The sequence below is a fragment of the Neophocaena asiaeorientalis genome, unplaced genomic scaffold, assembly GCF_003031525.2.
Source record: "Neophocaena asiaeorientalis asiaeorientalis breed wild unplaced genomic scaffold, Neophocaena_asiaeorientalis_V1.1 scaffold418, whole genome shotgun sequence".
Lineage (NCBI taxonomy): Eukaryota > Metazoa > Chordata > Mammalia > Artiodactyla > Phocoenidae > Neophocaena > Neophocaena asiaeorientalis.
The window spans coordinates 5490098-5503081 of record NW_020175731.1 but is presented as its reverse complement, the minus strand read 5'-3'; the positions used below and the strand labels follow the sequence as shown (position 1 = coordinate 5503081).

The 12984-nt window shown below is 39.6% G+C and overlaps 1 protein-coding gene across 1 annotated transcript in view; it reads right to left on the bottom strand.

Annotated features, from left to right (window-relative positions):
* Positions 1 to 1564: 1564 nt before the first annotated feature.
* WASHC3 (WASH complex subunit 3) overlaps positions 1565 to 12984 on the bottom strand; it is a 53077-nt gene continuing 41657 nt past the window's right edge. Inside the window, exon 7 of the mRNA XM_024732208.1 lies at positions 1565 to 1816. Within this exon, the coding sequence (XP_024587976.1) occupies positions 1732 to 1816 (85 nt within the window). The 3' untranslated portion in view covers positions 1565 to 1731. The remainder of the gene's footprint in view (positions 1817 to 12984) is intronic.

The window sequence follows — 12984 nt, the reverse complement described above, 5'->3', positions numbered from 1 at the left end:
CAGAATGCCCCCCAAAAATGCTTATTACAAATAAGGTATCTTGAATTATATTACCTCAGATTGAGGAACTATTTTGTAGTAAATGAAGAGCAACATGAATTACTGGATCCATGATCCTATCATATGGAGCATTATCCAGAAGCAGTCAATCTAACACAACAGTGAAATGGACTATTACAGCATCTGCTTAGACACCAGCTGAGAGATACAGCCTGCAGGGCTGGGGTGCTGTTTTCTAGGAAGTGATACATGCACTATACCAAAGGCCAGTATGTAATTCCATGTCCCCAACTGCTAGAATTTATGGGTCTAGGAGCCAAGAGGATAGAAATAGAACTGGCCCTTCCTACCACCATTCTCAGTAACCTACTTGCAGAATTGTGCTTCCCATCCCCCCTACCACCTTTGGCTCTGCTGAATTGGAGGTCCTGTTTCCTAGACAGGGGAAGAGGAAAAAGCTAGAACATTTCTATCAAGAAGCACAGTAAGATTTCTACAGAACTGAAGCTACTGCTGCCAAACTGATTCTGTTGGGCTGCTCATGTCTGTGGGACAACAGGCAAAAAAAGGGAGTTAATATGTTGGTTAACATGGAGAGCTAGGATTACAATTACAAAATGAAACAAGGAGGATGTGTCTGGAACTCAGGCGATTCATTGGGGTGATTCTTGATGCTTCTATGCCTGGTGTGAACAGCAAACAGACAAATGTGATAATCACAGCCTAAAAGGGGCAAAGTAACCAAGGCCCATCTCTGAAGGGATGAAGGTCTGGGTCACTCAACCAAACTAGACCTGCTGAATTTCTGGAAGAGAGCAAGGAAAGTCCCAAATGGGTGATGCAGGAAAGAGATGATGGATATGAGTTCTGGTCTTGAGTTCAGTTGTAGCACAAGGAACTACAGCTTGTCTCACTAATCCTCCTGTGTAGTCTTCTACAGACTGTGGCTGGTCATCATTTTGAAGATCTGGTAATGGAGCAGACTTAACACTGGACTCAATTCTGAATAGGCAAGGGGTATACAGCAGCAAACACCTCTTTTGCCCCACATCACATCCCTTTGTCAACTTCTGCTATCAGCTCACTCTGAACCACACTGAAACTACTTTCAGTTCAATTTCTATTTGACGATAAATATAATAAGAATATCTGACTTTGATAGTATATGAACTAATGGCCAAGTTGTGAAAAGCTTAACATGCTAATAAATACTACCAATAAGTTCCAGATCCACAATAAATATGATATATAAGCTTCCAGCTGTCACAGAAAATTTCAATCCAGTATTACTTTCTGCCAGAAATTTCTTTAACAACTCTTAAGATACAAATGTACATACTTTTCATGCTAAATACTTTTCGTGCTAAAATATTCACAAAAATTGAATAATTCATTTAGCCAAATTCACTTTTTTGTTTTGCATTGAGTCTATTTTTGATCGCTAAACTCACATTGACTTCATTTTAGATGCTCATTGCATCCCTCAAATATTGAGTACTTTATTTAGGCTATTCTATTTTTCAGTTCAGGGTCCTTTATTTTGGTAACAAGACATACTGCCAGCTTATTATAAATGCTTTATTTATTTATTTTTTAACATAGAGGAAGCTTGGTGGTGGATATGTAGCCATTTGATGTTTTTATGACTAAGAGTTAAAGTTCAGGTTCTCTTTCTTATAGAATGTAAATATGCACCAACACATGTATATATAATTGTTATCAACATTAAGCTTAGTCACTAAAAGAAGATTCGCTGTCTGAACTTTCTTCTATATTTTTTTCACCTTCACCATCAGGCACTGGAGCATCTGGCCTCCTAAAAGATAAGGAAAAAAATTTTAATGTTTTTTCCAGTTGAAAAAAAGCACTAACTGTAAATTAGGTTCATCTTAGAATACTGCTGCTAATAAATCTGCCAAATCTGCATCCTTAACCGACAGTCTCCCGCTCTCCGCCACAGCGTGCTTCTTGCTGGCTTCTCCAGCACCATGGGGATTCAGTGCTATTCCTGTACAGGCCACGGCACTGTTTTCTCCTGCCAGTCCTTACACAGTGTGCTACTTCAGCACTTTCTGCTTCTCATTACCATGGAGACCCAACTACAGACAGAGATGCGATCTGAAGAGGCTGGCATGACCAGTGCTAAATCCTTGCAGCCTCCAAGTGTCCACAAGGTACAGAGAAAGGAAAGCTAGAAGTGGAAAGAAAAAGAAAATCTTCATGTTCAGGAAAGCTGCAGGGAGCAGTTTTAAAATGGAAGAGAGTTCAAGAATGGCCATTAAGAAACACAGGCAATATGGAAATTTTGCAGGGGAAGTGAGTGCCTGTCAAAGAAGGTTCTTAACGTCTGCTGAATGTTTTCACTTATATGTTTTATCATCAGAGAAAGAATATAAGAATGAGTTGGTATAAATAATGTCTTGAAGGTTCCCTAAGCACAACAAGAAAATGTGAGAATGGTTAAACTCCAGCTTTGCATAGATGTGCTATAATAAACTACATGAAATTTAATGGTGTCATTAAAACAGTCAACTAGATAGGCTCCATGGAGTTTGTCAGTAAATCATTTAATCAGTATGGCAGCACTAACACTCAGGCCCTATTCAATCTATCCAAGGAAGTAAATTAAGCCAATAAAGTATACTTGGGGAAACTAAGAGGGAAAGGAAGAATAATATACCTGCTCTGTTTTAATAAAAAAGCTACAAGACTTATTTCTCCCTCAGGCTCCTTGATTCTTATTAAAAATTTAGGACACCAACAAATAAAATTCTTCTTTGCCACAAATATAATTACTATTACTAAAGTAAGAAAATGTAGTCTCCTATTTACCTTTAGTTACAAATTATGGCTGAGTTTTGATGTATACTTTTTAATATCATATCTGTCATGCTACGAAACAGAAGAAATGCTGGCATTGCTCCCTAGCAATGGGTCAAATATAACCCCGTTTGCTCTGCTGCACAATTTTAGATTATGCCTATGAGGAAGTCACATGTACTCAGTACAATAAAACTTTAAAGCTGGGTACAGCATTTATAGGTTTTGTTTGTATGTATGTACGTACATACTTACTTATTTATTTTGGCTGCACCAGGTCTTAGTTGTGGCACGCGGGATCTTAGTTGCAGCACGTGGATTTCTCAGTTGTGGCATGCGGACTCTTTTTTTTTATAAATTTATTTATTTATTTATTATTTTATTTTTGGCTGTGTTGGGTCTTCAGTGCTGTATGCGGGCTTTCTCAGTTACGGCGAGTGGGGGTTACTCTTCGTTGCGGTGTGCAGGCTTCTTATCTCAGTGCTTCTCTTGTTACGGAGCACCAGCTCTAGGCACGCAGGCTTCAGTAGTTGTGGTTCACGGGCTCTAGAGCACAGGCTCAGTAGTTGTGGTGCACGGGCTTAGATGGTCTGTGGCATGTGGGATCTTCCCGGACCAGGGCTCGAACCCATGTTCCCTGCATTGGCAGGCAGATTCTTAACCAATGCACCACCAGGGAAGACCCGGCATGCGGGATCTTAGTTGCAGCATGCATGTGGGATCTAGTTCTCCCACCAGGGATTGAACCTGGGCCCCCTGCATTGGGAGCACAGAGTTGTACCCACTGGACCACCAGGGAAGTCCCAGCATTTATAGGTTTTGACTGATGCTCCATCTGCCTAAAATACTAACACAGAACCACAGTCTTCATCATTCTCCATAGAAGCAAGAACTCTAAAAGTAGTGGGCATGAATACTGGGCACATAGTCCCCAGCAAACTTCTCTTTGCTATATACATGATTCCTTACTGTGTTCATTTTACTAAAAAGGAAAACATTACCAGAGGAAATTATTTGAATACTACTTCAAAATTATATTAGTATCTAAGGCAACTCAAACAAATAAAACAATGTACATAACTCCCCTAACATAAATGCTACTTAAGAAAATGATAAAAGCAGCTTAGGCCTAGAACGGAGTGAAATTATAAAATTAATTTTTGTGTGTAACCACTTTTTAATATATGTGATGCTATATAGCATAGTGGTTAAGAACCCAGACTCTGGAGCTAGATTGCTTGGGTTTAAATCCTAGCCTTACTATGTACTTGTTGAGCAACTCTGGGGAAGCTATTTAAGCACACTGTGAACCCAACTCACCGATGGGATCGTTGTGATGATTAAGATGAATTATTAAATGTAAAGTATACTAGTAATATGCGGCACATAGTAAGTATATTAAATAAAGGTTATCTATTATTATTATTCTCATCTGTCATGCACCTACTACTTGCCAAGAACTGTGTTAGGTGCTGGAGGTACAGAGATGAATAACAAGCACTTACTGCTCTGAGGAAGCTGGTAATTTAGTGGGGGAGACAGAAATGCAAACAAATTATTGTTATACAGGTGACACACAAAAATATAGTTGTACTAACTACACTTGTTTGAAAAGAAAAGGTAATTCACTCTACTAGGGTCGGTCACAGAAGACTCCAGAGAGGTGGAGACACTTGTGAAGGGGTGTGGGATGGGTATGAATTTGGCAGAAACAGAGAATGTGGGAGTAAGTGGGGATGAGAGTATCCTGAGTAAAGAAAAAAATGGGAATGGTGCAGCACAGTACATTTGGGACCTGTAAGTTTTTCAGTAGCTAGGGTGTAAAGTAACTGGGGTACAACAGCAGATGAGATTAGGTCATGCAGGGGCAATAGGTGGAGGGTGGGGAAAATTTATATGAAATGTAAGCTTTCACTGAAATTACACAACTAAGTTTGGGAATCTTAAGTAGTCATTTTGGGTTTTTTTTGTTTTTGTTTGTTTTTTGCGGTACGCGGGCCTCTCACTGTTGTGGCCTCTCCCGTTGCGGAGCACAGGCTCTGGACACGCAGGCTCAGCGGTCATGGCTCACGGGCCCAGCCGCTCCATGGCATGTGGGATCTTCCCGGACCGGGGCACGAACCCGCGTCCCCTGCATCGGCAGGCGGCCTCTCCACCACTGCGCCACCAGGGGAGCCCTCGTTTTTTTTGAAGTCTAGTTGATGTACAGTATTATATAAGTCACAGGTGTACAACAGAGTGATGCACAATTTTAAAGGTTGTGCTCCATTTATAGCTATTGTAAAATATTGGCTATATACCCTGTGCTGTACAATATATCCTTGTAGCTTATTTATGTTATATGTAATAGTTTGTACCTTTTAATCCCCTACCTCTATATTGTCCCTCCCCCTTCTCTCTCTCCACTGGTAACTACTAGTTTGTTCTCTATAACTGTGTTTGCTTCTTTATTGTTATACTCACTAGTTTGTTGTGTTTTTTAGATTCCAGGTATAAGTCATATCATACAGTATTTGTCATTCTCTGCCTGACTTATTTCACTTATAGCATAATACCCTCCAAGTCCATCTAAATGGCAAAATTTCATTCTTTTGTACGGCTTAGTAGTATTCCATTGGACATATATACCACATCTTCTTTAACCATTCTTCTGTTGATGGACACTTAAGTAGTCACTTATTTTTTAATTGAGGTATAATCCACATACCATAAAATTCACCATTTAAAATTGTACAAATTAGTATATTCACAAGGTTGTGAAAACATTACCACTATCTAATTCCAGAACATTTTCATTACTCCAAAAAGAAACCCAAAACCAATTAGCAGACACTCTCCATTTCCTTATACCCTCATCCTCTGACAACCATGGATCAACTTTTCTGTGTCTATGGATTTGCCTATTCAGGACATTTCATATAAATAGGATCAAGGATATTCAGCCTTTGTGTCTGGCTTCTTTCACTTAGCATAATGTTTTCAAGGTTCACCCGTGTTGTAGCATTTATCAGTACTTCATTCCTTTTTATGGCTGAATATTATTCCATTGCATGGATATACCACATTTTGCTTATCCATTCATCAGCTGATGAACATTTAGGTTATTTCTACTTTTTGGATGTTATGAATAATGCTGCTAGGAACATCCATGTACAAGTTTGTTTTTTTTTTTGGCGGTACACGGGCCTCTCACTGCTGTGGCCTCTCCCGTTGCACAGCACAGGTGCCAGACATGCAGGCTCAGCGGCCATGGCTCACAGGCCCAGCCGCTCCATGGCATATGGGATCCTCCCGGACCGGGGCATGAACCCGTGTCTCCTGCATCGGCAGGCGGACTCTCAACCACTGCGCCACCAGGGAAGCCGTGCGTACAAGTTTTTGTGTGAATGTATGTTTTCAATACTCAAGTATAAACCTAGGAGTGGAACTGCTGGGTCATATGGTAGCTCCATGTTCAACTTTTGAACTGTCAAACTTTAACTGTCAAACTTTTTACCACAGTGGATGCACCATTTTACATTTCCACCAGCAGAATATGAGGGTTAAAATTTCTCCATATCCTTGTCAACACTTGTTATTCTCTGTCCTCATTCATTTTTTTCTTTTATTGTGGTATGATAGACATAACATAAAATTTACCATCTTAACCATTTTAAAGTGTACAGTTCAGTAGTGTTGAGTATACTCACAGTGTTGTACAATCATCACCACTATCCACCTACAGAATTCTTTTCATCTTGCAAAACTGAAACTCTGTACCAATTAAATGATAACTCCTCATTTCTCTTTCCTTCCAGCCCCTGACAACCACTCCATTACTTTCTGTCTCTATGAATTTGTCTGAGTACCTCATATAAGTGGAATCATGTAATATTTGTCTTTTTGTGACTGGCTTATTTCATTTATCATGTCTTCAAGATTCATCCATGTTGCAGCATGTATCAGAATTTCCTTCCAGTTTAAGGATGACTAATACTCCATTGTATGCACATACTACGTTTTGTTTACCCATTCACTTGTGGATGGACATTTGGGTTGTTTCCACCTTTGGGCAATTGTGGAAAATGCTGCTATGAACACGAGTATACAAGTACCTGTTTGAGTCCCTGCTTTCACTTCTTTTGGGTATATAACCAGAAGTGGAATTGCTGAATCATATGGTAATTCTATGCTTAATTTTTGGAGAAATTGCCATACTGTTTTCCATAGCAGTTACATCATTTTACACTCCCACCCACAGTGCACAAGGTTCATATTCTCACCAATACTTTTGTTTGCCCTCACTCATTGTAAAATAAATTTAGGGCTTCCCTGGTGGCACAGTGGTTAAGAATCCGTCTGCCAATGCAGGGAACATGGGTTCGACCCCTGGTCCGGGAAGATCCCACATGCCGTGGAGCAACTAAGCCCGTGTGCCACAACTACTGAGCCTGTGCACCACAACTACTGAAGCCCACACACCTAGAGTCCGTGCTCTGCAACAAGAGAAGCCACCACAATGAGAAGCCCATGCACCACAACGAAGAGCAGCCCCCACTCACCGCAACTAGAGAAAGCCCGTGCACAGCAATGAAGACCCAAAGCAGCCAAAAATAAATAAAAGAAATTTAAAGCTGTTTTGAATTGGAATTGCTATGAAAACAAAAGAAAAGTTACACACTAGAGTTCCTTTTGTACATAAAAGAGAAAAACTTCAAAAATCATGAGACTCAAATGAGGTAATACATGAAAGCATTTTATAACTTATAAAAGCTTTACAGGGCTTCCCTGGTGGCTCAGTGGTTGAGAGTCCGCCTGCCAATGCAGGGGACACGGGTTCGAGCCCTGGTCTGGGAAGATCCCACATGCCACGGAGCAACTGGGCCCGTGAGCCACAATTACTGAGCCTGCGCGTCTGGAGCCTGTGCTCCGCAACAACAGAGGCCGCGATAGTGAGAGGCCTGCGCACCGCGATGAAGAGTGACCCCCGCCTGCCACAACTAGAGAAAGCCCTTGCACAGAAACGAAGACCCAACATGGCCATAAATAAATACATTAAAAAAAAAAAGCTTTACAAATGTTAATGTAATTATAGAACTCACAACATCATTTCCAGACTGGATATTCATATTCTTAAGGGGAACAGAAATTTGGCTTTTTATATTATGATCAGAATTGCTCTTGCTTGACCATATATATATATATATATATGAAATGTTTGTTGTAAATTTCTTCATAGAAAGACGTTTTAAAGATATGTTTAAAAAGGTTGCTACTTTAAACTACTGGCTACACTTCATTACTAAAATCTGAAAATGAAGACTGCATAATCCTCTCAATAGTTTAAACATATAAATGAATCACTAAAAAAGAGTACATCAGCAAAATGCAGAAAAATATATAAAGTCATAAGTATATTCATGATTTATCATGTATATTTTTCTAAAATCTCAACCTTTAGTAGTTACAATAGAAAACACTAGCTTGGTAGCTACATTTTAATAAGCATATTTATATAATTTGTGGCATCCAGATTATCAATAAAAGTCTTAGTAAAAGCAAAATTTTTTAAAGTTTAACTTTAAACTCTTTACTAAGTTTAATTTGTTTAAAAAGAAGTATTTTCAAAGAAGTTACTAGGTTGACCTGAACTAAAAGTGAGCCAAAATTTAGAAAGGAAAGGAAAGAAGGAAGTACTAACCATATACAAATCAGTACTTTTTAGCATACCAGATGCTGTGTGCATTTTATTTGTCACCTTTCTCCCCTTTATGGGAATAAATAAGACTATCAACCACAATCCCTATTGCCCTCATCCCTTCCTTATACTCTTTCTTTGTTACAGTCACATAATCCAGGCCCGGCAGGTCAGAAGAATCTCTTTACCTGGAAAGAGATCAATTCAAGGGAGTGCTCATAACCCAAGCACGACAATCAGAATGCTTCCCCAGAAATGAGCCTTGGATTATGGAAAAGGGGCTCTCTTTCCTTTCAGTTGGCAAAAACTAGCAATATTATAGCTATTTACAATATAAAGCAAATATTATTTGCTAATTCCTTGTTTTCCAGGAGGAAAGGAAGCTCATCAGCAGGAGAGAAGTGGATGATTATGCCAAGGAGTAAAGGTGGACAGAGGTGCCAGGTGAGAGAGAACACCAGCCAGCCAGTACTGATGGCGCTGCGCCCCTGATTCTGTCCTACTTAGACTTCTTAGGTTTGTGAGTCAATAACTTTCCTTTTTGCTTAAGCTAGTTTGAGTTAGTTTTTCTGATCCTGTACATAAAATGAGTCTTAAAATACAAATATCATTGGTCTGATTTGTTTTCATTAAAGAGATATTTATATTCGTGTTTAAAACCACAGCCACTTTAAGGACACCAAACATCATAAACATTCTTTGGAAAAACATTTATTTATGTAGGTAAATAGTTTAAAGATATTTTTAATTTTCTTTAAATTTAAAACAGTTGAATGTAAAGCAGATTAAGTGGCAAAAACATTGTTAGTAAAACTACTGCTGAGTAGGATTGTGGGGAGAGGGTGCAATAGTTACCATTCAAATCACTTTTCAATATCAACTAGAGCACATACAAAGTTTTAACGTCACATTATACTTGTCAATTAGTGTTGTTCTCAGAGCTTTATGCAATGGCAATAAGTTGTCTTAAGGAAACAGCAAAACACTGAATTCCTGAACTGAGATTGCAGTGACTACATAAAGACATTTGGGGTAGTTAAAAAAAAAAAAAGACAATTTTGACTTTGATGTTACATAGTAACCAGTAAGACTTACTTCAGCATTACATTTACTCAAACTACACATACTTTGGTCTTTCCATTTCTGAATGCCCATCAAGACAGGTATGTCCCGCCCTTTGTGGGAATCTGTGGCAGATTGCCACAGCCAGAGAAACAATGTAATGTCTAATAGCATAAAGAAAAAGAAAGCCAGCCATCCTAGGTAAGATGGGTTTCTGCTGTTTATCTTGGGGTTCTTTACTTCCAACAACTCTCTATCTCTTGCTTGCTAGACACTGGAAGACCACAACTGCTTTTTTTAAATATATTTATTTTAGTTTTGTCTGCGTTGGGTCTTTTGTTGCTGCGTGCGGGCTTTTTCTCTAGTTACAGCAAGCAGGGGCTACTCTTCGTTGTGGTGCATGGGCTTCTCATTGCAATGGCTTCTCGTTGCGGAGCACGGGCTCTAGGCGTGTGGGCTTCAGTAGTTGTGGCACGCGGGCTCTAGAGCACAGGCTCAGTAGTTGTGGTGCATGGGCTTAGTTGCTCCGTGGCATGTGGGATCTTCCCAGACCAGCGCTCGAACCTGTGTCCCCTGCACTGGCAGGCAGGTTCTTAACCACTGAGCCACCAGGGAAGACCCATAACTGCTTTTTAACACCACCTCTTTGATATTTTTATTGTTTCTTATTCTTGTAATCAAGGTCTCCAACAGTGGACTAATCACAATTTTCTGACATTGTTTTTTTTCTGTCCTATACTTTCTAGTCAGTCTGCCAGCCAGTGGTCAAGGTAATTACCCTGAATGGAATCCCAGCTCAGCAAAAACTAAAAAAATGGAACGAGTAAAAAAACCTATTTTGGGGCACTTCCCTGGTGGTCCAGTGGTTAAGACTCCACGCTCCTAATGCAGGGGGCCCAGGTTGAATCCCAGGTCAGGGAACTAGATCCCGCATGGTGCAACTAAAACATCCCGCATGCCGCAAATAAAGATCCTCCATGCCACAACTAAAGATCCTGCATGCTGCAAAGAAGATCCCCCATGCCACAACTAAGACCCGGTACAGCCAAATAAATAAATAAAATAAATATTAAAGACAAAAAAACCCTATTTTTGGAATTGTTCAGTCGGGGAATTGAGATCAATTCTATCCGTAACCAGCCAAAACCCAACCTTTAATCCATTATATTGTTCTGTAGCAGGAGACAGACGACGATCATTAGCAGATAGGGTATTCCATTAGAGGGCAGGAAAATCTGCTGGATATGCCTTAAATATAATTAAATAAAGTTTTCTTGCTTTCCAGTATCTGTTTGGTTAACACTAATGAATCTCCTCTTGTCTCAGTGACAAGTAGGCTGAGGTGGTTACTTCTATTTCTGGCAACCATAGTCATGGTCATTCCACAGACTGGGAGGAAGGTATAAATGTACTTTGAATAGATAAGTCCAGGACAAATGCCAGCTGAGCTGGTTCTGTTTAAAGCCTGCAAAGTAACTTGCTTTCTTTAGCCAAATCAGTGTGCTACAAACTGCACCCTCCTACTATTAAGAGTGTGACCAGTTAAATTTCAATTTCAGAAGTCTGTTATTTCTATTTTTTTGTTTTTTATATTTATTTTATTTATTTATTTTTGGCTGTGTTGGGTCTTCGTTGCTGCGTGCAGGCTTTCTCTAGTTGCGGTGAGCGGGGGCTACTCTGTTGCAGTGCGTGGGATTCTCATTGTGGTGGCTTCTCTTGCTGCAGAGCACGGGCTCTAGGTGCACAGGCTTCAGTAGTTGTGGCACACGGGGTCAGTAGTTGTGGCTCGTGGGCTCTAGAGTGCAGCCTCAATAGTTGTGGTGCATGGGCTTGGTGGCTCCACGGCATGTGGGATCTTCCTGGACCAGGGCTCGAACCCGTGTCCCCTGCATTGGCAGGAGGAATGTTAACCACTGCACCACCAGGGAAGCCCCAGAAGTCTGTTCTTTACTACAAAGTTTAAAATATAGATTTTTCAGTTTGGGAAAACAGAGAGTATAACTCAAAAGGATAATTACTCTGTGTACGTTAAATACGTCTTTGTTGAGAACACAGTGGTACACAGGCAACGACAGGACTCTAAACAAGTTGGGATCCAAAAGCCTGGTAAATACAATTGTTTAGAACTTGCTACAGATTCCTCCGTTAAAACATTCATAAATCACAACTAACATTTACTGAACATTTACTGCTTGTCCAGAGCTGTGCTAAGTGCTTACATCATTCTCTTACTCAGTCTGAACAACTCTATAAAGGGTGAACTCTTCTATTTCCCATTTACTGACAAGGAAACTGATGAACAGATTGATTAGGTAATTAGTGCAGGATCATATAGCTAGAAAGTGGCAGGGCAGAATCTGGACCCCAGCAAGTAGACTATTTCTAAAGTCTGCCTTAGCCTGAGCCTTAACCATCATGAATTTCGTCTCTTGATGGACAGGTCCAGAGGCTAGTCTATGTTGGAGTAGTAAAAGTAGTAATTACTAGGTAATAATAGTAACCTTAGTTATGGGACATAAATGTAAGCATAGAACAGGATAAGGAGAAACATTTTTTTTTTCTGGTAAGAAAAATCTAGGCATTGATTGAAAATATTTATAAGGCATGATTTACCTGTTCTATATTTCTAAAACAGATAAAAGTTAAAATTTTCCGTTTTCTTTCCCCTTAAACTCTTTTGAATATGATGGTGAAAAAGAGACTCTTTCACATATCTTTTGATTTCACAGCATTTTTTTTTTACTAATTTTTACAAGCTAAAAAGAATTAATTCTTGGTTATATAAGCACTACTGTTATTTTCAAAAACTTGGATTTGTAAGAATATTAAATAATCACTCAGAAGTAGCAAACAAATACTATTTATTTGGTAATTATCAGGGATTTTCTTCAGGTTTATAGACTTTCTAAATTTCAGTGATAGTCACTTTTGAAGGAAAATAGCCAGGGTCTCTTCTCCCTTACCATGTAAACTGTTTTGGTTCAAAATTACGTACTCTCCCTAGGTTCATCAGAACCATTTTTTTTTCAATCCCATATATATGTGTTAGCATACGCTATTTGTTTTTCTCTTTCTGACTTACTTCACTCTGTATGACAGACTCTAGGTCCATCCACCTCAGGAATCAAGATGCAGACGTAGAGAATGGACTTGAGGACACGGGGAGGGGGAAGGGTAAGCTGGGACGAAGTGAGAGAGTGGCATGGACACGTATACACTACCAAATGTAAAATAGATAGCTAGTGAGAAGCAGCTGCATAGGACAGGGAGATCAGCTTGGTGCTTTGTGACCACCTAGAGGGGTGGGATAGAGAGGGTGGGAGGGAGACACAAGAGGGAGGGAATATGGGGATATATATATATACATATAGCTGATTCACTTTGTTATAAAGCAGAAACTAACACAACATTGTAAAGCAATTATA